At 45.3% G+C, this 27,851-nt stretch overlaps 1 protein-coding gene across 1 annotated transcript in view; it reads left to right on the top strand.

Moving 5' to 3' along the window:
- LOC119442747 (beta,beta-carotene 15,15'-dioxygenase) overlaps positions 1-27,640 on the top strand; it is a 35,964-nt gene extending 8,324 nt beyond the window's left edge. The window contains exons 2-3 of the mRNA XM_037707750.2: positions 26,126-26,956; positions 27,405-27,640. Coding sequence (XP_037563678.2) covers positions 26,126-26,550 — 425 coding nt within the window. The 3' untranslated portion in view covers positions 26,551-26,956; positions 27,405-27,640. The remainder of the gene's footprint in view (positions 1-26,125; positions 26,957-27,404) is intronic.
- The last annotated feature ends 211 nt before the right edge of the window (positions 27,641-27,851 follow it).

The raw sequence follows: 27,851 nt of genomic DNA, 5'->3' as shown, positions 1-27,851 counted from the left end.
GTATAGGAATGACAATGGCCTCTTTCCAGGCAGAGGGGATCTTGGCGGAGGACCATATAGCATTGTAAAGGCAGAGGAGCGTTTTCTTTGTTTCTTGGGGAAGGTGTTTTAGCATTTGATAAACTATGCGGTCAGAGCCTGGGGCAGACTTGTTGCAACAACTAAGGGACGCATACAGCTCAGCGATGCAAAATGGCCGGTTGTATGCCTCGTCTCCGGTGCATTTTCTTTCTATTTTCTGTTTTTCTATGGTAGCCTTGTGTCTTTTAAATGTTGGCGAATAATGGGATGAGCTGGACACATGTTCAAAATGTGCTCCCAGGCAGTTAGCTTGTTCTTCCAGACTGTCGCCTTGTGTGTTTACCAACGGGAGTGAATAAGTTTGTAGCCCTTTTATCTTATTAACTTTCTTCCAGACTCTGCCCTCATCTGTATACGAGTTGATGCCTGATAAAAACTTCTCCCAACTCTCTCTCCTGGCCTGTCGACGCGTTCTTCTGCCCTGCGATTTTATCTTCTTAAAATTGACAAGATTCTCCGCAGTTGGGGAGTCCCGTAGCAAGCCCCACGCTTTGTTCTGTTTTCTACGTGCGTTCCGACATTCGTCGTTCCACCATGGGACACGGCGTTTGCAGGTCGCACCACTTGTTTTAGGTATACATTCAGAGGCGGCATCAATTATAAGAGATGTAAGATACTCGACAGCAGCATCAATTCCCAGCGAAGATATGTCAGACCACGAGATACTACTTGTCAGACTTTGGAATTTCTCCCAATCTGCTGTATCCAACTTCCAGCGAGGTGCCTGTGGTGGTTCGTTTTGTAGTGGTGATCTCAGCAGTATCGGGAAGTGGTCACTCCCGTAAGGATTTTTTATAACTTCCCATTTAAGCTCAGCAAATATAGACGGGGAAGCTACACTGAGATCAATGGAAGAAAACGTTTTGTTTGCGAGATTGTAGTAGGTGGGTTCCTTCTTATTCAGGAGACACGCACCAGAGGAGAAAAGAAATTGTTCGATTAGGCGTCCTCGTGCATCGATACGCGTGTCGCCCCACAAGCTGCTGTGTGCATTGAAATCGCCAAGAACGAGGTAAGGTTCTGGTAATTCATCTATAAATGACTGAAATTCATGCTTGTGTAAAGGATAATGTGGGGGTATGTAGAGAGAGCATACGGTTATGAGCTTACCCAGAAGTACAGCACGAACGGCTACCGCCTCAAGTGCCGTATTGAGTGGAAGTTGCTGACAGGCTACACTTCTGTCGAGTATGATGGCCACACCACCAGATGATGAGGCAGAATCCTCGCGGTCTCTTCTGAAAACAATATTTTGACGTAGGAAGTTGGTGTTTCTGGAGTTTAGGTGTGTTTCTTGAACACACAGCACCTTTGGATTGAATTTATTGATAAGTTCTTGGATGTCGTCTAGGTTGTGGATTAGTCCCCTAACATTCCACTGCATTATTGTGTTCATGTTTGAGGAAAATGAAAGGTGCTGTGTGTCTCAAAAGGGAGGAGAGTAACTTACTTTACAGAGCCTTTGTTAGGCCCTGTAATTGGTGTTTTGTCTTTTTTGGAGCGGTCGAGAGAACCTCGCCGCTCCATCGACGCTACTAGCGCCGTTTGGCTTGGACTGGTGTCCATAGCCTCTTGCGAGGCACTGGACACCCGCTCCAGAGAGCGATGTGTGCGTCGCGTAGACTTCATCTCGAGCGACGAAGTCTTCGTCCTCACCGGACCGGAGGTCGACAGGACCCCTGGGGCCTCTGCGGTGCCCTGGCTGCTGCCGGAGCTTGTAGAGGCCACTGGTGTGGACAATTTGAGAGATGGCAGGGCAGCGTTGGCTGCTCCCACCTTAGGGGCGGGTGGCGTTGGCCTCGGCACGCTAGGCGTGGTCCGGGCTGCCGCCAGATGCCGTTGTGGTGCCGCCCCCCGTTGCACCACTTCGGCGAAAGATGTTTTGAGCAAGAATAAAGAGGAGATACGTTGTCGTGCTTCACGGAATGTTATGTTCTCCTTCACTTTTACAGTAATTATTTCTTTTTCTTTCTTCCAGGCTGGACAAGCTCTGGAGTATGCAGGGTGACTGCCATCGCAGTTAGCACAATGTACCTCGTCATTATTGCAATCGTCAGAAGAGTGACCGGTTGTGCCGCACTTTGCGCACATAAGCTGCCCTCGGCAGCTCTGGGATGCGTGACCAAATCTTTGACATTTGAAGCAACGTCGCGGGTTCGGAATGTATGGTCGAACATTAAGTTTTACGTAGCCGGTTTCAAGAGTCTCGGGTAAAGTAGTTGAACTGAAAGTTAGTATTAAATGCTTTGTTGGGATTTCGTTGTCATTCCGTCTGATTTTGATGCGCTGCACATGGATTACCCCTTGGTCCTTCCATCCATCCAGGAGTTCTTCTTCATTCAATGTCATTAGGTCTTCGTCTGATACTACACCTTTTACTGTGTTCATTGTTCGATGTTCGCTTACAGAAACAGGGATGTTACCAAAGGCTACGAGGTGTGCGAGTTTGTTGTATTGTTCCTTGTCTTTTAGTTCGAGGAGCAAATCTCCGGTTGCCATTTTTGTTGCCTTATACCCAGCTCCAATGGTCTCTTTTAGGCACTTGGCCACAAGAAATGGGGAAATTGCTCTAGCTTTCGTAGATGGTTGCTCACAGTGAAGGACGTGAAATTTCGGGAAAGTTTCTTTATTTTTGGGCCAGAATAGCGAGGTTGCGTCGGTGCGTACCCTTTTCGAGGCACGATCGGTTGTAAACGGGTTTGAGGATCCCATGGAAAGAAGTGGTTTATTCGGCAACGGCGTCTGCCACCCACCACGGAGCCCAACAAGGGGACGTGGCAGAACATGTAAACAAGTCTGCACAGCGCCAGCAGTATGCCGTTACTATAACCTAACATGGTATACCCAAGGTAGGACAGCCACACCAGGTTAACCCTTGCCGCCAGGAAAAGTTGAAGTGAATGGAAAAGATGAGAAGACAGGAAAGATTAAAACTGATAGGGAAAGACGAAGATTGGAGAGAGAGACAGGAAAAGGCAACTACCGATTTCCCCCGGGTGGGTCAGTCCGGGGGTGCCGTCTACGTGAAGCCGAGGCCAAAGAGGTGTGTTGCCTCCGCCGGGGGGCCATAAAGGTCCAAACACCCGGCTTCGGCTCAACCTCCAGGATCCCCTTTTCCCCGGACACGGCTAAGCCACGCACGGTTAAGCGCGGGAGGGCCCAACCCTCTTGTGCTCGGGTACGTGGTGGCGCAACTCACCAAACGCCTGCTTGCGCAGACGCCCCTGCGGGGAAGTGTTCAAAGTGTTCAAAATTAATCCGGCGTCCCCCACTACGGCGTGGCTCATGATTGAATCGTGATTTCTCCACGTAAAGCCCCGAATTCCATTAAAAAAAGGCACTTGAGGCTGCAGTTTCAATATTGATGAAGTCCACGCTGTATAATGGCAGGATTCTGGAGTTGTTGGACAGAAAATGAGCACAGAGAGTAAGTTCTAGGACATGAAAATTTTCGCACTGCGCTCTCACTACCACACAATTCACTTCAATTTTGACACTTGAAGAAAGATGCTTGAAATAGAAAAGCACACTATACCAAAATGATGCACTCGGCTGCTATTATTCCATGCCAACGTTTAGCAACTTTTTTTATGACCCGGTGGTTTTGGCGTTGATTTTGTGCTACGACCTGTATTGATACCGAGTGTTCTGGAAGGAGGTAAACCAAATGGAAAAGAAACTTGAAGCTGAAGTTCTTAAGTTTGTGAAATCGGCTGCAATATGGCAAAATGTCATCTCTTGCATCGTAAGCCCGATGAAAGAGAACATCTCGTATGAAAGGCGCGACACTTCATCAATAAAAGAGAGACAGCTGATGCAGCGAAAAATGCATTGACCACGTTTTTTATGAAGAGTACTACGCTGAACTCTTCGTTAAGCTACAGTGACGAACCTAGTTTACTTCCCATTGATGCAGTGAAGTAGGGATTTCTGACAAGACGAACAAAATTAGAGGTTCCTTTCAGGTGGAAACATTTTCAATACCATTCCCACGAAGTCGATCATACATGTTCATTTCTAAACAACTACATTCGTGAACTTCGCTTCTGCAAATGCGAAAATTATGACCACGTCAATGCGGTTTAAGTGAATATTGCGAGAGCAAGAAGCAGAAGTGCCAGCTATTTATAGGTGGAATGACAGCTCTCCTTATCGAAATGACAAGCATATATCAAAAGTATGAGTGCCTGAAACGTGCAAGCTCCCACGATGTTCCCCCGTGAGACATCAACGAGAAATAAAAGAAATCATGCATTCATGCTCCGAGGTATAGGCACAGTGGTACATAAACCGAAGAAACGGGAGTGAGCTCGCGGGCTGGCGCAGTTTCACACACCCTAAAGAAAGAAAGCAAGAACGTAACACAAAACACCTGCGCTAATCCACGTAAACAATTAAAGCATAGCAGTGAAATAACGCCTCCCTCACCCGCAACGATTTCCTCGAGGCTCGCAACACTTTATTTGCCCAGTTCGACGACCACGTGTGTTGTACCACAAATGCAAAGTATTGCTTTTAACTTCAGTGGCATCAAGGTTTTTGAGCTAAGCGCAACTCTCAAAATACTATCAAGCACAAAGCATATTCAGAAAACTATAGGTGCTCGTCAGACGTAGAAGACACAATCCTATGTCAAGTAAAGTGGAGAAACAATAGAAATCTGTTGCCACCACTGCTTGCACGCTCAGTCGCTCACTTTTTCGCCAAGAACAGACACTGCACAACGCTCTTGCAGCATCTTCTACAGCCGCGGAGCCCGGGCCTGTCAGAGCAGGTGGCGGAAAAACTGCCCATGCGCGCTGTGCTAGCCCTCATGATTTTTGCTAGCGGCATTGGACTCTCATCCTCCTGTTCGTCTTTTCTTCCTCCTTCTTGAGACAGTGCGCATGCGCGTTGCTCGATAAACGGAAACCCACCTTTTCTCGCAGTGCCGGCATAGTACCGTGATGTTTAGAGGGAACAAATGCGTGAAAAGAACGCGCACTTTTTACAGTGTATATTCAGTGAGCTACACACTTTCAGCCAGCTTCGCCGCTATACATTACACTCCGACGTTAGGATGTACCCACTGTTGCCTATAAGATGACACTCGACGTTGAAAAAAAGGAAAGAAGAAGGCGTGCGCGAAGGCAGAAGGGAAATACGACGTTTCTGTTACATGTCCATTCTCTTGGCACGAACTCTTTCATGCAAATTTCACCTACTGGTGGTCCAGTCTTTCTGAAGGTTATGTGAATCAACTTTACACCACTCTTAAATAATTTTCATCTCTGGTCCAGAACAAGGTTTTCCTGTTGACTGGCCCAGGTTATTATAACTGTACAAACATCACTTGAGCCCGCCGCGGTGGCTTAGTGGCTATGGTGTTGCTGTGCTAAGCACGACTTCGCCGAATGAAATCCCTGCTTTGGCGGCCGCATTTCTATAGCGGACAATTGTAAGAACACCCGCATCCCATGCACTGGGGGCACGTTAAAGGTCCCTTGGTGGCCGAAATTAATCCGGAGTCCCTCACTACGGCGTTCCTCATAACCAAATAGTGATATTGCACGGAAAACCCACCATGCAATTCAATTCAATTGAATGCCGAAAGAAATTCACAATGTTCTTACCATGTATACTCATTTTATTTCCCTGGAATTTTTGTTTAAAAACATTTTTCCGAACTACGTGAAACTACAACCATACAGCATTGTAAGAGGAAGATTTCGCTCGGGGACAACGCCAATTTCGCCTGTTCAAATACAGATAAAACGCAGCAATGTTTCTTAAGCAAACCCAAGACCGATTTCGATAAAATTTGCTGCATTTATGACGGAAGGTAAATTCTAGTGTCTATAGAAGTTTGATTTAGAGCTTGGAATGTTTACAAAGATTGTCGCAAATCGGTTTCTAAAACTAATATAAGCAGAAAGTTTGCAAATGGTTAACTCTGCTCCAAAAACACATATCGTCGTTTCGTCAAGCGGACAAATTTGACATACGGGTTTCCACCTGGCGTGAAATTGTTACAATGCTTACGACGTTTTTGCAACAGTTATACTCACAGAATAATGGCAGGGCATTGTATATTACATTATATTCTAAAAAACGAAATTATGGAGTTTTACGTGCCAAAACCACAATCTGATTATGAGACAAGCCGTAGTGGGGGACTATGGTAAAAACTTGGGGTCCTTTAACGTGCACCTAAATGTAAGTACACGGGTGTTTTCGCATTTCGCCCCCATCGAAATGCGGCCGCCGTGTCCAGGATTTCATCCCGCGACTACGTGCTCAGCAGCCTAACAACGTAGCCACTGAGCAACCACGGCTGGTCACAATATATTCTCGACTTTCGATTTATTATGAGGTGTAGTTTAGGCAATTGTGGTATAAAGTAAGTTTTCATTGCTGAGTTGCAGAGTTGTACACTTTATAGTTTTGTTGTTTGAACTTTTGCGATTTTCAACAATTTTTATTAAAATATCGAAGGCCTAAATAGCTTCCTACAGTCACTGTATGTTTTCTTTTTTTTTTGCTTTTAATGTAACGACCTTATCGACTTTGGTGCAATAGTTGCCGAGAAAAGGGATTTCCTCGTTGCTATGTATTTAGACAGGAGCCCCCGTGATAAAGCTTCCTCTTAAATTGAATATTACCCCCCCCCCCCCAAGATCATTTAAAGACACTAGCAACAAACGGTGTAATTTCGGCTTACGCATCGCAATGGGAGGAAACATCTGGCATTCGAATATTTAGACCTGTACTCGGCTGGCCTTTTTAAATAAGGCTGCCTGATTTAGTGCCTCCTTTTCTGACTGCCTTTATTGGAGTAATTCTAGCTTTACGTAAATTCTGCCCTGCAACTACAATAGTTGCTATTGTTATCGACTCACTCCCTGTGTGCTCTTCGTTTTTCACGTCTAGTGATTCGATCATGCTTAACTCTCTAACTTGCGAGTGCGTGTCAATCTACTATGTGTTGATGTAATGGGCGCACCAGCTTATGAAGGCTTATTTTTGGACGAAACAGCCCATTCACTGGTAAAGGCACCGCTTTGCGGCCCCGTCTTTCCTTTTTCGCAACCGACAGCACACATCACAAGGGCTAGATTTCGGATGCGTTCATTTTTGAAGCATTATCAGACGCTGTACTCACTGTTTGTCCAGGTTATAAACACCTGACATTTCTCCGGCGTAGCAAATGCTACAACACAATAGTGCTGAGGCCTTCCTCAAAAAATTACGTCGCCGAATTCACTCCTTTAACTTTTAATTATACTGGGCAGGTTTGGTGTCCTCCCCCTCTCCCGTGCTCTTTTCGTAATGAGGAAGAAACAATTACACATTCATTTTTGCCTTGTCGGTGTTTTATTACTACAATAAAAAGAATGTTGGAGCTACGTCTTCGAAGACTTGGCGTTGGCTTAACAAAACCTGTTAGTTTTTGTTTGGGGCCATTGTTTGGGATTCCGCCACCAATTAGTTTGCTCCGCTGTCCAGAAATTTCCTATTGAGTCCAACCGAATGCGCTGCTAAATTTGTATCGTTTTTCTTTTTCCTGCGACAACAGTTGTGTTTCAAATCTCGTTTGTATTCTGCGTCTGTCCTTTATTATGTTACGCTGATGACTACCTCATCGTCATCGATGCTATCTTGTCGTCAAGCATCCAACAGCCTCCACAAATGAGTTATGAACCCGTGTCTCTACCAAGATATTCATTTCGTAGTCGTGTGCGCTATCTTGTGCCCTAACGATCAAACAACAGGGGCATGTAAACAGTAGAATGTACTGTGCTTTTCCAAGACTCTGAGTGTGGTAGCGTCTGTGCATGTATGCTGATACGTACATCTGCGCAGGTATGTACATACATACATGTGCTAATGCATGTGCATGTTCGGAGGCCATAAAAAGCAATACTATAGCGGACGAGGATCATGCTGTGTGCCCGACACACAAGTTCTTCTTAAGAAGATGGTGGTGTGTTGGTGTGCTATTATTTGACGTCATGCTCGTGAAAATACCATCGATGAAACAAAAGAGGCTTAGATGGCAAATGATGATCATGAGCCGCAAACATAGAACATGCCCATGATGCACCCCAGAAACCACTCATCTCCTGGATATCTCCCACAAACATCTTGGACCTCCCTAAAAGATGTCGACTGAACCGAAAAACATCCCAGGAACGTTTTGGCAACATGCACTTTCTAACAAAACTTTCCTCGCACCGACCTCCCCATTTGTTTACTCACCAATTTCTCGGCGCCGGTGCAGCATTTGGATATCTAAAAGCACATTTGAGCCAAATTCTGTGCACCTGCAACCATTGTGAGCGGTACTCACGTTGCCGGTAAAACAGCAAATAGAGACATGGTGTTGCGCTTCCTGTGCGTTTGCAAATGTCACGCAAAATCAAAGGCAAGTGATCTCCTGACTCCATCAGCCTCGCGCAGCTTGTTCCTCTCTGTCACATCACGTATAGTATCTGTCATGACTGCTTATACGAATATACGCAGTCATCACATTATACGTCACCGGCAGAGACAGAAAGAAGTGGAAGGCTCATGGAGTCAGCACATCGCTTGCCACATCGCGACATCTGCAAATGCACAGGAAGCGCTACCTACAGTGACCGCAATAACATATGTATCTGCGTAGTGTATAGCGGCAACATGTGTGTGCCGCTCACAATAGTTGTGTGCGCAACATTTGGCTCACACGTATATTGCACAATAATGTGTTTCTGCAGTAATGAGGCATACTCCAAAACCTGCGTCACGTACAACACTTTTTTCTTGTAAAATATGTTTATTAGCAAAGTAAAAGCTGTACAACAGCATCACAATGAACACATGCTTCTCTCGTTATTTCACGAAGCATAAAACTTTAAAAAAGACTAAAGTTTTATGCAAGCAGACACATTCTTTGTCTGGCCTTAAAACTTGAAAAAAAAATTGCACCATCTTCCGAGGGGAACCATGGGCTGATGCGCAGCATCGCGGTCGTTATAACGGCGTTCACGCGATGTGATGGTGACCAACGCAAGTTAACATGTAATAAAAACAACTGACAGCGCTTTGGTACGATGAGTATCATTCTGGATGTTTCCAATCCTCGTGAGGTTGTTGTCGAACCAAAGTCTGTCACACACCTTGCAACTGTGTCCGAAGCTCCTGTCCAGGAAGTCACGTTTGAAGCGAGCGTTGGGCTGCGCGTGCAGCATCGGGAGCAGCCTCTCGTTGTTGACGTTTACACGCGGCTTTCCGTTCTCGAACTTCGGGTTCCGCCGCTCGCTTCGTACGTTTACGTTGAACTTCACAGTCCCGAACCTCAGGTTCTGCTGCTCGACGTTCTCGAACCGACGCTGCTTCACGTTGCCGAAGCTCACGATCCGCTGCTCGACGTTCACGAACCAACGGGGCTTCACGTTCTCAAAGGTCGGGTTCCGCCGTTCGCTTCGTACGTTTACGTTGAACTTCACGGTCCCGAACCTCAGGTTCTGCTGCTCGACGATCACGAACCAACGTGGCTTCCCGTTCTCGAAGCTCAGGATCCGCTGCTCGACGTTGACGTTTCGAAGCGGCTTCGCGTTCTCGAAGTGTGGAATCCGCTGCTCGACGCTGACGTTTCGAAGCGGCTTCGCGTTGGCGAACTGAATCTGGATCCGCTGCGCGTCGCCGACGTTTACGTTCTGCGTCGAGAGCTCTTCTCTGCGCAGCCTTGTCTTCAGAGGTGCTCGCGGTTCTGTTAATGAACTGGCTGCTGCTGCTTGAAGATTTACCAGACAGTTCGTTGACAGATTCGTTGGCATCCATTCAGCGCATCGGACGGCGCAGCGTGACTAAACCGAAGCAGCAACTGAGGCAGCGGCGCATGCACCGGGTTTATATAGGCAGCTGGCGCGGAGAGGAGAAGGAGAGAGAGAGGCGCGCATGCGCGCGCTATCACAAAGGTGGCGGATGAAGACACGGAGGGAGAAGCGCGTTATCGAACAGATGGCGTGGAGAGGGGGAGAGGAGGAGATAGGCGTTATCGCACAGCTGGCGTGGAGAGAATGAGGAGAGGTGCGGACGAACGCCGACGCCGATGCCAACGACGCCGCGGGACAGGCCGCCGCTATAACATGCTCCGCATCTAAAATGGACACTGATTACATTAAGCGGAAGCTTCAATTATGGGGCTCCTATCTATTTACATGGGAAAGAAGAAATAGTTTCTCTCCAACCACTGCGCCGCCCCCGCCTTTTTTTGTACTTCACTTATTCTGTGGAATGGCGCATCTCTTCTGAAATTCAGACCCGACCACTCAGCAGCAACATTGTATTGTTTATTCTTCTTGTTTTTCTTAAACTTCTGAAAAGTGAGTAAAACACAACAATTCAAAATAAATGCACCGACAGCTTAGGTAAGTTTGTACATAGCTTCGTGCAATATACTTACAGCACTCACTCTCTAATGACTACAACCTAAACTAAACTGCATGTATGTACAGCAAATATGCGCTAGCATAACTACAGATAATTTAAAGTGGTTATGAACCTTTTAAGTATGGTGAAGCAGTATTTCCGGACGGAAATCGTTGCAACAAATTTCTCAGCCATGTACCATTAGGTAACCATTCTAAGGGAAAGAGCTCTTGGTCGACTTCATCAAGTAAGATCGAACCAAAATTTTTATCTACGTATCCCAGAAAGCCAAGCATATGACATACGCTGTTTCATACTTGACATAGCTGATTTGAGAATGCAAAACTTAGCATAAAGCCCACAGTAGCTTTTCTGACAAGCTGGAGCAAAATTTCTGTTGTAGATAGCTCAGCAAAACAATTTCTAGTTCGGTATTAGTTAGTACAATACTTACTAATTTGTAAATCAAACAACATTTTATTCATTTTGTGGTGAATGCAGTCCTCATTGCCATAAATAAAGGTGCTCAAGTTGATCGACTCCTTCTTGGTAGGATCTGATGCTTTGGCTTTCTGGGCTCGAAGAAGGTTATTGAAGTTATCGAAGACCACATGAAAGTAAAGCCCAGTGTTTACGCGCACTTCTTGTAAAGTAAAGTTTGGCTTGCATAACTGAAAAGCTTTTTTAAAAAAGGTATTTCAACATGTTTGAGTAAATCTACGTTGCCGTGCCAAATATGCTTGAGCACGGCCCGGTATGAATTAATTTATACTTAGAAATGTTGCATTTGGCCCACGGATGTTTATTCTGCAGAGCTTGTCTGTTTGTGTTTCGCAAAATTATTTCATCCCGTTTTCAGTGTGAACAAAATAAAATTTATGACGCCTGATTATCCTTTCTGACCGCTAGAAGCTTAAAAAAGGATAATCCAGAACTTCAGCCATTGAAAAAAGCCTTATAATCAAAAACATGCTGCATAATATCGATCGCGTGACGGAGTGCAAGCGCATCGTCCGAATTCCACAGGAATTATCTAATGTACCATCAGGCCGGACTAAAATGCGAAAATGCGATCAGGCGCAACAAATAAAACGCGCGACGTGTGGTTTCGTACAAGACAGCTTGGTATATATATTGCACCACTAAATCCTAATGCCCGATATTTATTTTATTTATTTATTCCATGCTGTTAACCTGGGTGCCAGGCCTTAAGCAGGAGTGGGCATACATAATTTTTGATGGCAAAATAGTTGCAACACATAACATCACAAAGACATATTGAGAAAATCGAAAAATAACCGAACACAGAAAAACATTGCATAATCTACAATGAAATGCATCTTTATATACAACCAATACAAAAAAATCGGGATCTGTTCCTGAGTGAATTTATAAATAAACATACTGTTCCACATTCTACAATATCAGCTGGTAGACAATTTCATTCATGGTTCGTTCTTGGAAAAAATTATTTTTGGACGTATCCGTGCGACTTAAAAATCTATAACTTTCTTAGAATGACAAAAGCGAACTGCAAATTCAGATGCTGGTTTTATATACAGTTCCTTATCAATTCTAATTTTTTCATGAAAAACTAAATAAAAGAGATTCAGCCTTTCCGTACAGATTCTTCTTCTTTGTAGCTCTTAAGTTCCGCTTTTTGTAAGAGGAGTGAGGGTTACGTCGGCCAGCTATAACAATTAAAGACGTCAGTGTCATACATTTAGGTGAGTAGTTTAGTTCGCGTTGAATTCCTACGCGGTATTTCATTATCTAAAGCCCAAACCACAAGGAACTAGCTCCCGGCCGGATTTTCATGATCTGCCGGCGTCGTCAAAAACAGTGAGACGCTCGTTCGACGGCAGAATATGGTGACTACCCTAGCCTGCAGTCGCCCGCGCCAGAATCGATGCCCGAAGTGGCTAGCAAAGCATGCGGCCCACGTTGGCCGATGCCGAAAAACCGTCGGAAACTTGTTCCTTGGAGTTGGGCATTAAAATAAAAGCAATGTTGTTACAAATTAAAACGAAATGCCCCACAGGCGCGACGTAGGAATCATCGGGATCTAGATTTGAAGCCTGCTATGGTCCCGGAATAAAATACAAAGGATAGGAGGAGGAAACAACCTTTATTTTTTTTATTTGGCTTAGTGAGGGGTGGCTGCCAGGCGATGCCTTACAACCTCCTCCTCGGTTCTTTTGATAGCCCGAAGTTGAATCTCCAGGCTCGGATCCCCGATGAGAAAAACGAGGTGAATCGCGTATTCAGCACACATGAATAAGTTAGCCCTGGTGCGATTCGATCGTCTCAAAGGTGTTCACATTACCTTCTTGTAGCGCCCGTATTTCATTTCATCCTCACAATACACGCAGTACTAATTCGTGACTTCGAACTACGCGTTCACACGCACAATGGCACTCACATGACTACCCCGCACAACGAGTAGTACGAACAGTCGTTTGCAAGCTTCTCTTTCAAATTCGGGCATACACACCTCTTGGGAGAATGAACAACCTACCAAGAACCTTGCCGCAAAGCTCGAAGGAGCTCGAAGCAAAGAGCCACCGCACAAAACACACAAACGACGAACGCGTAAGGTCAGCACCCACTGCCATGGCGCCGCACCACTTAGAATATTCACAACAACTTGCACTCGCGAAGCACAAGGCACATGGTTGCTTGCCATTACTTCAAATTGAGTGATTTTTGACTAAATTTTTCGCAAGAGCTCTGCAAAAGCTTCACCGTCATAGGCCAGCGTTCAAGACGCTGACGTACAATGCTGGCGACAATGAAATAATACGGAGACGAAAGGTTCACTCCTCGGATTCAGTGCTCCCATTTGGTACCATTTTCGGGCTAAATGGGCTGTTTGGCTTTTGATGGTATTTTCATCGAAGGATTTAGTATCATAGGGACGTTCTGTGGCCTGAAGAGGGCTGTCTTGTTTGGACTGCATTTTAATGAAAACATTCAGTCCCGCAGCGGCATTCGCTGGTTATGGTTCTTAGTAACGTTTAGTTTTTTGTTGTAACCACGGAACTCATTCAGATACGGTTTCACACATGCAGCTTTGGGATATAGACATTCCAGCCATTTGGGGAGATCGCAATAACAACGCAACATAGTGTTTGCATAGTACATCACTTTATTCATAGCCGCCAAGTGCTCGATAAATCAGTAAAGCAAATGGATAGGACAAAGTAGATTCTTTCAAATCTTGTTGGTGTCACTGTGTTATTTCGCTCGTGACATCAGTTGTAGAAGAAGGTTTAGGATCAGAATTGAATCGTCTTCAACCGGAACGGTTGGAGACAATTCAATTCTGATCCCAAACGATGAGTCGTCTCCAACCATTCCGATTGGAGACGACTCATCAAGGCTGGAAAGCAAGAAGCATTTAACAAAGCAATTGGCTCATCACCGACGGCTTATACACTGACTTACAAAAACAGTGAGTTTTAAACACATTTGAGAAACATTTTTAAAGGCCGTGTGAAATGCCACGCCTCCGAGAAATCAGACGGCTTGTTGGACGTTGTGCTATACTAAATGAATAAAGCAGCAAATATGGTTGTTTTGCACAACTTCTAGGAATTTAATACAGTGGCCACACGGCAACCTCATCATGATGATATACAAATGAAAATATTCGATTAAGATAATCTGGCGCATCATGTCTATTATGCTTTCTAACAGCAAAATTTTTTGAACCCCAACATAAAATGTGAGACCACCTTGATAAAAAAAATTCCAAAGCCCAAAGAGCTGAGAACATTAACTTCCCTAATGCCCATAAAATCGAACCTACTTAGACATGGGGAGGCTGAGTGTGCCTAAGTCTGTCCATGTGTTTCTAATTCTACAACAGTCATTACTATAACATACGGAAAAGAAATTGGGCACATGACAAAAAAGACAGAGCCATAACTTTAATCTAATATCACGAAAATTATTTCTTATATAAATATTACCTAAAGTATTTCTTTGCATCATAATATTACTTCACATTATTACATTATGCCTCTTCGACCACACTCCGAAACCAACTACCCTCTAACAGCTGCCTGTCCACTCTCCCGTAGTGCGTGAGTGCAATTTTTTGAGGAAAACATAAACAACCAAAGCCAGATTATGGTCTCTGTTGTAGGAAAACGCTGCCGAAAAAATCGCTGCGGTCAGCTGTCTTTAAAAGCGACCCTTTCTTTGCCTCTTCTGCCCCCTCCCCCACCCCTCCAACATTTCGCGATTCTCTGCTAGCTGCTGGCTGCTACCTTGCACATTTTGTTACTTCTAGGTATAGTGCAATCTAGTCTCGGGTATAGGCACCGTGCATTGCAGTTTGCGTGCGATCTATGTGCCACTACAAGTGAAGCTTTGGAACGGCCAGTGTTAAAACCAGCAAAACCGGAAAGAAGCTGTATACATTCGCCATGATACTTTCGATCGTTTATCACGAAAGAAGACTGTCCGAGTTGTGAAAATAACAAAGTGCGCATGCTCTGCATATGATAGCACGCGTTCGCAATCAATATGAGCAGCGGGAACAATTGTGGGCTTCATATCATCAAAGCGCAGGGCATACCTCTCAAACGAGCGACGATAAGGAAGCCGTTGTCGTTCGGAATGGCGTATCATTTTCATCGCCTCTCTAGCGGTCGGCGTCGGCAATACTGGGGCGAAACATGAAATGTCGTAGCGCCATCTGAACCGTGAACGGTGCCAATAGTGCAAACCGAGCAAGCGGAGGTGGCAGCCGATGTAGTAGTTGTGGTGTGAAGTAAATACAGAAGAGGAAAGGCAGGGAGGTTAACCTGCGTGGAAAATCCTAATTGCAACCCTACACCGGGGAACATGAAAGTGATATGCAGAAATATAATAAATTACAGAGTGAAAGAGGGAGCACAAAATATGATGATAGCTAGTCACTATCACCACAGGTTATCTATCACCACAGCACATGATCTCGTGCATCACAAGGAACACCAATTCACACTGCAGCCGCAGTTTTGAAAACTTGGCCTATGTCACATTGAAAACGTGATATCTCGTGCAAGCACTCGAAGTGTTCGTGTGACATCTGACCTTGATAACCGTATCGACCCCTCTTTGCTGCCTTGAAGAGCTGACCGAGCAGCGTTATCGGCATGCTCGATATCATGACGCCAGAGTGATTGGGAGCCGCTGGAATGCCATGTGGCGTTATTTCTCGGCCAAAGTAGGGATAAGTTCTCTAATCTCAAATACCACTTGTTGGCGTGGTCCGCGCCGCAGGGCTGATCACAAAGACTGTACAGTTTTACTGGCCACGCCTGAGAGTCACTGAATATCGACCATCTTCGACGTTGTTCTTGACTGATGAGACGAAGTGCAGCGCCAAGTTATGCAAGTTCTGTAGCCATCGATGTTGTCCGGTGGCACGTCTTGACTATGAAACATTTATCAAGCCCTAAGGGGTAATTCAGGAAACACAGAATCAACTAACAAATGCTTAAAATATGCCTCGAACGGATCATTAAAAGGTGCAGTAGCGATCTTGTTCAAAACACTTTTTAGTCGTAGACGTGTCGAGGTACTTCAGTAAGCCCTGCTAAAGTTATGCTAAAAGTTGGCTAACGGTCATCTTGACAAGAACAACTGACGACTTTTATTAAGCATTCCCACAAATTTTTGTGGCGGCGTTTACAGTAACAAGACGGTTGTCCACTTACAATTTATTATTAAGTGAGGCACGTGCGGGCGTCAGAAAACGTTTATGATGCCGGATAGAGTGATGCCAAGGTAGCGTTCCAGATGTGAACAATCTTTCCTGTCGGCATTTTTTTAGCATGGCAATATTGTAGCATAGCCAGACTGATCAACAATCTCATTTCAGTTAGACGAATCAAATCAATGCAGCGTGTAAAATTTTCTCTGAACTTAAAATAAAGGTATGTTTTGTATAGTGATCTAACGCTAATGTTCTACCAGTTACTGAATCAAGGATGACACCTCTGCCTAAACCACATCATTGTTGAAAAAAATTTGCCCTGCTCAGTCACCTGAGCACTGAAATAGTTTCTAGCGGGGAAACATTTTGTCAGCCATGCTGTGGTTCAGGCAGCAATGACATCCTGGTTTTAGTTTCAGGGGGCAGGTTAGCAGGACACTAGCACATAAAACACAATGATGTGCTACAATAAAATCGTAAACTAATGGACAGTTCACACCTCAAAAAAATCTGAAAATTGAAAGTAAACTTTAACTTACTTTGTGGGTGTCCGTGGTAAAATATCGCCCTATGCTTTCGTAGCATAACGCCGAAGTAAAGACCACTTCTTCGGCCTAACACCCATTAGCGAATGTCATGGCATATGGAATATTACCGGAACCTACAAATAAATCGGAATATGCTGATATACTAGTTTTTGACACACAGTGTAAAGAAGAGCCCTTCATGCAGCGCATTGCACAAATAATGTATGCGGATTAAAATGCAGCAAGACATCTACTACCCGCCGTCTGACATAAACAAACTTTATTGCCTAATAAATTAGTTGAGATGCAGAACTTGCAATCAACAAAAGTGACAAGTAGCACCAAATATGCCCACACATAGATTTTTAGGATTATTGCTACCACAGCCCTAGCGCTAGGCCAGGCTGCCCAGTGAAATTTCCCTAAGTAGAAGAGCACTGGCGGCCCACCAAATATCGCTGTCCTTGTAGACACAGATAACAAAAATGTGTACGCAAGAAAAAAACATCAAGGGAGCAAACGAAAATGCGTAAATTGGAAGTTTAGTTAGCAATATATGTTAAGCAAAAACTTCGGCTCACATTCAAAACAAATTTAAGCACTCCTTTCTCTTAAGGTACTGGGTGGTTAAGGAATGTATGTGATCATGTTTAAAATTATTAGATTTTCCAGAATATAACCACAAAAGTCTATAATATAATAATATCTATACATAATATAATTATAAAAAACAGGAAACTGACTTGCCGTTATTATATGGTGTTTTGTTTCTAAAAAGGTACTAATCAACTTCTTAAACTGGTGAAAAACACCTACGCTCCAACTAGGTGAAAAACACCTAGTTGGAGCGTAGACACTGTGAGGCCAATATTCACGTGTCTAATTCTCCCACAACGTCATTCGTTCTGACGGAGCGGGGTGGCAGTGCCAAGCCTACGGCGTTACGTCAAATGGCTTCAATGTTGTTTCTTCTTTCCGTGCCAATTGATGGTTTCATTTGAAAACCCATGGTTCCGGTCACCTGCTTCTCACTGCACGCAGGTCTGTGATCAAGGCGTTGGTAAGATTTCTGTTCATTCTTTTGATCATCCGATTAGATAAAACTACTTTAAACAGATGCGAGGCTGTGGCATAACCAGGAATTCAATGCGATCTTGCTAAGCACCAACAAAGTTTACCAGATTCATGAACTCAGTGGTGAATATGAGAAATAAAGCTTGCCTCTGACGTTTTTTTTTTTTTAATTCGCGATTTATTCTGAGTTTTTAACCAAACGCGCGACCTTGTACACTGCAGCGCAACGCGACCTCCACTGACCCACGAGGGCAGGCTCCAATTCGTCTTTCAGAACAGGGACCAGTAGAAACTACTGAGATTTCACTACCAGTGGGTAACACGAACTTTCTCTTCTATGAGAAAAATTAAGTTTGTTAGGCCAATAAAATTATGCTGATCCAATGCACCTGTTGGAATCAATGTGAAGTGAAGCGTTTATTTAGATGCTATACAAGTAGTGTGATGCGTACAACTGTGTTCATTTTCATCATATTCAACGTGTAATCACACGCAATGTTTAGATTTATGCAGTATATCAATCACAAGCTGTAGAATGCAAACACCAAATTAAGCGAATGAACAGTATGAGACGCCGAGACAGCGATGTAACAAGAACGAATGCGATGTATGGTGCTTGTAGAGGGAAGAATCGCGACCAGAAATATATTCACAGAGACGTATGACGCATATCAGAATGCATCGAAGGCTTTTATACCATTTATATCGCATGTACTATCGACCAAAAAAGTTTACGGACCAAGGGATCCGACAAAAAGCTGAATATCCGCAGCCTCAAAACGCAGCCTGCTATTCCCACTTCCAGCCTCGGGCTAGTGGTATATGCGAACAACATTTTGATGTACGGTTTTACTGGATACTCTTAAAGGCTGCCCGGATATATAGTGTTTTCTTAGATCCCGTGGTCATAAACTTTTTTGGTCAATAGTACGTACAATTCTGAGGCATTGGCTTAAGAATGGGCAAGCCCCCCAACCATAAGACATTTTATAAAACCAAATAAGTCGTTGAATATGTTTCAGTATTTCGTTAAATATTCTGAGTTGTTTAGAAATAGCTATGAGCCGACATTGTAACAGACGAGACAGCACCATATTGAAAGTGAAACCTGCATGTGGAACAAGGCTAATTAGAGAAGGAAGACAAGCACAGTAGTTGAGAACTTCTGAGGTACTCTCTACCGCAATCCATTGCTTTAACTTAATAATTTATATGCTTAACTTAATCTTGCTTATGCAAGGCTGACTACCGCATACTACGCATTATCTTATTTCATTTATCACCTATTTTTTCGTACTTTTGTTTATACTTTATTATACCATCCGCCTCTTGGGCTGTTTCCTACAGAGATATTGTGCGATTTCTTAAACAATCATTATTATCATAATTTACGCCTAATCAAAGTGTAGCAGAATATCTCTGCTTAAAGAGCCCGCCACCGTTGACGGCATCCATCTGATTCGTAAGACGACGGCTCCTGTCACTGTTGTGACCTGGGTGCAGAACGCTGCGGCGACCGCCACTATAGCTCTCGGTTAACGATAAGCTCAGACTCTGAAATTTGCACATTTGGAACGCCATTTGGCCGCTTTTGTTTCTTGCGACTGCATATGAGTTAACCAATCTGCATTTATGTAAGCGTCGGCTCCAGAAGTATTTCAGAAAGTTTTGAGTAAGATTTTTGAAGACCTCCCTGGTGTAAGAATGTATGTCGACGATCTCTTGATATGATCGAGGAAGCAATAAAGCAGAGCATGACGAATGACTGCAGTGTGCTGTACAAGCGGCACGTAAAGCCAACCTCACATTTTTTCCTGACAAATGCCACTTTAAGAGCGAAGTGTCTTTTCTGGGCGATGTCATCAGTGCTACGGGCACGGCGTCGGAACCAAGCCTTGTCAGCCCTCCGACGCACTTGCCTGCACCGACTGATAATAAATCAGTGCACCGCCTGTTAGGTAAAAATTACACGCCGAACCTCCCGTGGGAGTTATCTAAATGATGCGTAAGTATTTGCTATTAATCACCTGCTGTTATAGACCCATTACCTTGCTTTCAGTATTGTATAAACAATTCACCAAGATGATTTCCATTAGAATCAGGGAAACACTTGGCTTCAGTCAACCAAGAGAACAGGCTGGCTTCAGGAACGCATGGTCTACGATGGATCAGCTCCATGTCATTGATCAGTTAATCGAGAAATCTGCGGACTACAACCAACCTCTCTATATGGCTTTCATAGATTATGAAAATGCATTTGATTCACTAGAGATACCAGCAGTCATAGAGGCATTGCGTAATGAAGGAGTACAGGAGGCATACGTGAATGCCTTGGTAAATATCTACAAAGATTCCGCAGCTGCCTTGGTTCCCCACATGAAAAGTAGGAAGTTGATTATCAAGAAAGGGGTCAGGAAAGTAGACACAATCTCTCCAATGCTATTCACTGCATGCTTAGAAGAACTATTCAAGCTCTTAGACTGGGTAGGCTTAGGAGTGAGGATCAACGGCGAATATCTCAGCAACCTTTGGTTTGCAGAAGACATTGTCCTATTAAGCAATAACGGGGACGAATTACAGCAAATGATTGAGGACCTTAACCGAAAAAGCGTAAGAGTGGGGTTGAACATTAATATGCAGAAGACAAATATAATATTCAATAGCCTCGCAAGGGAACAAGAATTCAGGATCGCCAGTCAGACTCTAGAGTCTGTAAAGGAGTACGTTTATCTAGGTCAATTACTCACCAGGGACCCTGATCATGAGACAGAAATTTGCAGGAGAATAAAATTGGGTTCGAGTGAATACGGCAGGCTCTACCAAATCCTTACTTGGAGCTTACCATTGTCGTTGAAATGAAAAGTGTATAATCATTGCATTCTACCGGTGCTAACATATGGGGCATAAATTTGGAGGTTAGCAAAGAAGCTCGAGAACAAGTTAAGGACCGCACAAAAAGTTATGGAACGAAAAATGTTAAGAGACAGGAAGAGAGCGGTGTGGATCAGAGAGCATACGGGGATAGCCGATATTCTAACTGAAATTAGGAGAAATAATGGAATTGGGCAGGTCATTTAATGCGTAGTATGGATAACCGGTGGACCATTATAGTTACAGAGTGGATACCAAGAGAAAGAAAGCACAGTCGAGGACGGCAGAAAACTAGGTGGGGTGGTGAAGTTAGGAAATTTGCAGGCGCAAGTTGGAATCAGCTAGCGCAAGACAGGGGTAATTAGAAATCGTAGGGCGAGGCCTTCGTCCTGCAGTGGACATAAATATAGCCTGCTGCTGCTGATAATGATGATGATGACTCGGTTATCATGCCACCCCTTCAGAAGACGGCCGCTCAACTAGTGAACTTACTTATTTATTTAGTAGTACCCTCCAGGCCAGCGGCATTAGGGAGGGGAGTGGTGACAGCATTTTAATAACACATACGTTGTTACCTCATGAGAAGACTGAGAACCAGAGTATCAGAGTTAGGAGTTACGAAGGTATTTTGAGTACTAAAATATAGTCAAACAGCCCCGCGCCATCATCTAACACGACTGCAACGAGGTGACGTGGTCAGGCTTAAAGGCGACACTTGCTGGCCGCCAAACGTCAGTGTGCTAGAGGAGCAGTCAACGCGTTCTTACCGCGATATAACCAATATCGGGCGCCGTCTCTGCACGAACAGAAGCCGCCTGTTACCCACCAACGAAGGCTGGGACAGGGAAACAGTGTCAGCCGGAAACGACGACAACGTCGGAATCTGAATGTCACTGCCAGATGCATACGTGAGCTGGCGCATGCGTAGCAGGCACACACAAGCCCTCGAGCGACTGTGTCGACAGCAGCGTCGACGTCAGCAGCGTCTTTGTCACCTCCGACAATACCAAGAAGAATCAGGCAACGATTCCAACCTAAGAGGCCAACTTGTCATGGGCACTTCAACAATATGATTCTCTTTCGTCTATGAAACAAGCGAAGATGATGCATCGAACGCGTACAAAGCCGAGCTGCTACACTGGTACTCCGCCCAGAAACACTCTGTGTCAGGGTATAAAAGGTTGCACTGCAATAAAGCTCGTTCGTTCGCCGGTCACTGTCACTCTTCGTGTCCTTATCGAGCAGCTGCCTGATACCCTGTGCCCACTTCAGAGATCCCGATGAGATCACGCTGGGGGGCTCTCGTGGAAGGGAATAGGTTTGGGCATGTGGGTAAATCATCGTTATAAACAATACATACCGCAGTAAGAATAAAGAAGGGGTCCAGACAGGACAAGCGCTGAATTTCAACTAAGGCTGTATTTCGGATCCCCAGCATATATACCAGCTATCACGCAGCACGATTTAAAAAAAGAGGAACGACGTTACGCGAAGCAAACCTAGTGCGTATTGTTTCCAGTACAGTGGAGTAGCCACCAGTAATTTTTTTCGTTTCTGAGATTTAATTAGGTAATTAATTAAGCAACAGAAAGCTGTATCGGGAGTTTTTTATGTTGTTCTACAATTTTCTCATCGACACCTTGATAATTAGGGCAGCACTTCTCGAGTTAGATAATAAATTACAATTAGCTAATTCAATCTCAGCGACGAAAAATTTCTGGCGGCTACTCCACTGTACGGGAAACAATACGCACTAGGTTTGCTTCGCGTAACTTCGTTCCTTTTTTTTGAAATCGTGCTGCGTGATAGCTGAGACACCCTGTATATACACACCTGAATCTACAAATGGAAAAAACTGACAGAGAGCAAGAAGGTAAACTGCCAAGTGCAGTCTACGCCACGAAGTCAAACTCTTTCTTTGATAAAGCCGCAGACGTCTGACAGATATATACATCTCCTGCCCGTGTTATCTCGGTGCCTTCTACGATTTCCCTAGTCAGGCTGTTGCAGTGCACATACACAACTGTCTGTTCGAAAAGAGGACGGCAAGGTTGCTTCGCGCCCCATTTTTTGCAATAGGCAGCCAGTCGGCTGTTTTTAGCTGTGTTACCGACGTTATTGTAGCGCTCCCGCAGATGCGCATTAAAACATCTGCCAGCCCGGCCTATATAGTGTCTTCCATGTGAGAGTTGAAATTTCTAAACGAAGCCCCTTTTGCAGGGGACGTAGATATTTCTTGGCTCGATAGTGCAGTCTCGTTTCCGCTTTCTCGTAGAGCAGCTCACCTTGCACAAACTTAACAGCTTATTTGGCGCCGTGACAACACTTGCACGCTGGAACGCTGCCCTACCTTCTTAACGTTCTTAGATACTTTATGCAAGTAGGGAATCACTGCTCTTTGTCTGTTTTATTGCGATAGCAATTATATGGACATTTCAACCAGATTTCTGCCGTCGCTGTCGCCGTGGGGTTCATTATAAAGTCCCATGGCGATAAAATCGTCGCCGCGCGCCGTATGCGCGAGTGAAAGCACGCGGGGGACGCGCGCTATCACAAAGAGCGGACGAACGGCGGAAAGCAAACGCGACCGTCGCGCGAACGAAAGGATGTGGGGGTATGGGAGGGAGGGAGGCGGGGGTGACGCTGTGCTGCGGCACCAAATGCTTATCTTGCAACAAGCCGCAAGGGGAACTGGCCACTCAATCTCCCACGCGAAAGCAAGAAAGCGGGAAGACAGCGCGGGAGGGAGGGGTGGGGGGCGGCAGCTTCTACTCTGCCAACAACTGCGTTTGTACTTTGCCCCGCTGTGGCGGTCACCCGCACCGTCTCTTAAAAGCGATCTCCACATGGCTCTGACCTTTGTATGCGCCGTGCATTCGCCGCTCAGTTTCCGTTGAAGCGATAGACTGCACAAACCTTCGCCCGCTGCGGCGGCTGCGCTTGCTGCCATCGTTTTGACAGTCGTTGTCTGCGGTCATTCAGTGTGATCTATTCATGTTTGCTTGTGCGCGCTGACACCACGCGTGTTAATTCAGTTAGTAAGCTAATGTGTCCAAGTTTATGCAGCCGATAAAACTACTATCCCTACTCTGAATAGCTCTGTACTAATTTGCTATCGCAATTGATGCTTGGCCTTTCGGGCGAACCTGGGATATTTTTTGTTCTGTTCCCGTCTCTGTTCGTCGCTCATGCGTGATTCAGCCTTCCTTCTGCGAATCTGCGATTCAGGCCTTCGGCAACTGTGACTGTCACATGCATCGGATAACCAGCCACCTCCAAACGTGCCACTTGCATTTCGAGGCTTTCTTTCATTGAATGATCGCATGACTTGCTGAGAGCACTCGACAAGAAACGAAGCCCAATGGTTCTGTTTACAAGCTTTGAGTGTGCAGAGCTGTACGGTAAAGGCGGCTTGTTGGCTCTTGACTCATACATCCTACACGCGTGATCATCTTTAAAACACAGTCCCAAATCTAAAGACCTTATTTTGCCTTTTGCAAAAATTTTAACAAGAAAAGAGATTGTCCAATCTCAGCGTTGTTGTACTCGGTATTTTTAACATATTATTATCACTCCCCATTTTAGTAGCCTGTGTGAACGCGTAGATACGTTAGAAGAAAGTTTAAAGTGATTATAGTTACAGCAAGAATGAAGGTTGGCCAGCTCCGTAATGGTTTATGTCTTGCCTCCAGCACGCGCAAAATACAGTGAACGGAATGGATATTTGTCAGTTTCATTTTTGACCACACGTCTTTTGAATTTGCTACAACTTTAAATATGATCTACGGTGATTTAGTTACATCTTTTAAGTACCAAACAGAGAATGAATGAATAGTATAGGCAACCTAGCATTTATTAGTTCAACGCATGGCCTCCTAGCCCGTTCATATTTGTGTGTAATTGCAGAGCAGAAGAAAATAGTAAACAGTAGACTGTCAAGGCTCTGTGGCGAAATTGCTTACGGGGAGGGTCGCTTCACATACCCGGTCATTGCTCTACACATAATTGAGAACGGCATGGCCGTGAGCTGTTGCGAGACCCCAAGGCCCCCTGTACCGAGAAAAAGAAACTGCTTTGCGCACTAAGCTGCGGCAGGGGCACTCTCGAGACCGGTTCTAGCGCAAAGCCGATGAGGGAGATAGGAGGACACAAGCTTCTATTTCAGTCGCGGCCGCTGTTTGCTGCGTTCAGCTGATACATAACAGCCCCTTAGCGGATCCGCTAGATAAGGGGAGACGTTGAGCAGTTGATAATACTCTCGCCAGCACAATCTGATTGGCGCGCCTTTGGCGGCACGAACACGATGCTCTCTGTAGATTTGGTGCCGAGGCTGGCGAGTGTTTCTCTCCGATTTGAAGCATACGGCAGCCAGCGATGGCAGGAACCCAGGAAGCGTCATCAGCTCCCGGCATCGATGGGAGAAAGTTTTACGGGCGCTCGTGCGCACCCGAGGTTTCGGAGCCGGTCACGGGCCTTATATGCGGACAGCTGCCAACATGGCTTCGAGGTAGGCTTTTGCGTAATGGTCCGGGATTGTCTTCGATTGGCCCCGACCATTACAACCACGCATTCGACGGCCCCGCTCTGTTGAGGCAGTTCACCATCGAGAATGGCCGAGTGCTTTACCAGAACCGCTTCCTGCGAAGCGAGGCGTATGTACGCAACCGGAGGGCCAACAGAATCGTCGTCTCCGAGTTCGGAACCGTTGGGCATCCTGACCCTTGTGCCACCATATTCGAACGGCTGGCGTCGTACTTCTCCATGGACTCCACGGACAACGCTCTCGTGAACGTGATGCCCGTGGGCGACGAGGTGTACGCCATGACGGAGACACCTCATATGACTCGAGTGGACCCTGTGTCATTGGAGACTCTGGAGAAGAAAACCTTGAGTAAAATGGTGGCTGTGCACAGTGCCACCGCCCACCCACATTTGGACCCTGACGACGGCGCTACGTACAATATCGGTACGCACGTAGGTGCGCGTCATTCCTTCGTGCTTGTGCACTTTCCTCCCGGGGGATCCGTAAACTCGGTGGACCACGTCAGAGCCGTGGGTACGATACCGTTACAATCTCAGATATCTGTGCCGTACATCCACAGTTTCGGAATAACCGAAAAGTGGGTGGTCGTGCTGGAGCAGTCTCTGTCCATGCACCTGCCTTCCATGCTCGCGTCGAGGTACCTGGGATACAAGGCCTACATGAACGCCCTGAAGTTTGATGCCAAAAAGAACGTCCGCTTTCACGTAATGAACAAGAAGACGGGGGAGCTTCACCCCGCCGTGTTTGAGTCCTCCGCATTTTTCACTTTCCACCATATCAACGCCTTCGAACAGGGGGACGAACTCGTGGTTGACTTAATATGTTTCGACGACGACAGCATCATCCGGAGCCTCGACTACACGGTGGAGAAGCCCGTCGTGTTCAAGATGGGACACATGCGCCGTTTTTTGCTGCCGCTAAATCGAGGCCCGGGCGAGCGTGCGATCATCGAGTCTCGGGAACTAGCCAAGGGCAAGCTGCGCGGGGAACTTCCTAGAATCAACCACGGTCGTAACGGGAAACTATACAAGTATAGTTACAGCCTCAGCAACGTCGATGACGAAGAACACAGGGCGTTCGTCTCCAAACTTGATGTCACAACGGGCGATTGGATGCGCTGGGAAAGAGAAGGATGGTTCCCCTCAGAACCTGTCTTCGTAGCGCGTCCAGGCGCTGTTGAGGAAGACGATGGTGTCATCCTAAGCTCCCTTCTGCACGAGGAGGACGAGAAGAAGCTCGCTCTGGTTGTATTGGACGCGAAAACATTCAAAGAACTGGCCCTTGCAGAGTTTGACTGCCCGTCCTCAATTCCGGCTGATTTTCACGGATGGTTTCTTGAGCAGGAGGTGTAAGAAGCATTTGAAACTGCAATATGTGATTTCATCATAGTTTAGCCTTATTTTAGGGTTATATAAGACACCTCGATTCATTCTGCGACGTGTTTACGAACAGCAACTTTGCGAATACGCTGCTCAGTAGTCCAACAGGCTTATGAGAAAGGCTGAGTAAAGGATATTGAATACCATCCGAACAACCATTTTTAACTCACATGTCGGAAAAGTGCACAAGGTATATGCTGTGTCTATTTTAGTAACTCTGGGGCACTCTGCACCGCGGTTGACGCACAAAACAGTTTTGAAAATTTTCTATTTAGGAGCGTTGTACATTTTATTTTTCATTATTTTCAGATCAATAAATTTCACTGCAATATAATCAGCTGCAAATTTGCGGACATCGCATTTTCTCTTCAATTTTAGTGTTTTTACCGATCACGCAAGTACACGCAGTTACACGAAGTGTTGTATGTAGTCGTAAGAAAACATGTCAGTGTGGTAGTTTCCAGAACAATGACCCAGCCAGTTAAATCATCATCGTACGCCGAAAATCATTAGCTGAAATGCCCGAAGGAAGAGCATTTTACAGCAGGATGTCTTTATCATCACCATCACCAACATCAGCCTATATTTATGTCAACTGCAGGACGAAGGATTCCGTGCGATCTCCAATTACCCCTGCCTTGCGCTAGCTGATCCCAACTTGCGCCTGCAAATTTTCTAACTTCATCACCGCACATAGTTTTCTGCCGTCCTCGGTTGCGCTTCCCTTCTCTTGGTATCCATTCTGTAACTCTAATGGTCCACTGGTTATCCATACAACGCATTACATGGCCGGCCCAGCTCCATTTTTTTCTCTTAATGTCAGTTAGCATATCGGCTATCCCCGTTTGTTTTCTGATCCACACAGCTCTGTTCCTGTCTCTTAACGTTAGGCCTAACATTTTTCGTTCCATCGCTCCTTGTGCGGTCCTTAACTTGTTCTCGAGCTTCTTTGTTAACCTCCAAGTTCCTCCCCACAAGTTAGCACCAACAGAATTGAATGATTGAACATTTTTTTTTTCAACAACAGTGGTAAGCTCCCAGTCAGGATTTGGTAATGCCTGCCCTATGCCCTCCAACCCAGTTTTATCTTCTGTAAATTTTCTTCACATTATCAGTGTCCCCTGTGAGTAATTGACCTAGATAAATGTACTCATTTACAGACTCTAGAGGTTGACTGACGATCCTGAATTCTTGTTCCCTTTCCAGGCTATTGGACATTATATTTGTCTTCTGCATATTAATCTTCAAACCCACTCTTATACTTTCTCGGTTAA

This window comes from Dermacentor silvarum, chromosome 1 (genome assembly GCF_013339745.2).
Source record: "Dermacentor silvarum isolate Dsil-2018 chromosome 1, BIME_Dsil_1.4, whole genome shotgun sequence".
In the NCBI taxonomy this organism is placed as follows: Eukaryota; Metazoa; Arthropoda; class Arachnida; order Ixodida; family Ixodidae; genus Dermacentor; species Dermacentor silvarum.
This window is presented reverse-complemented; position numbering and strand designations above follow the sequence as displayed.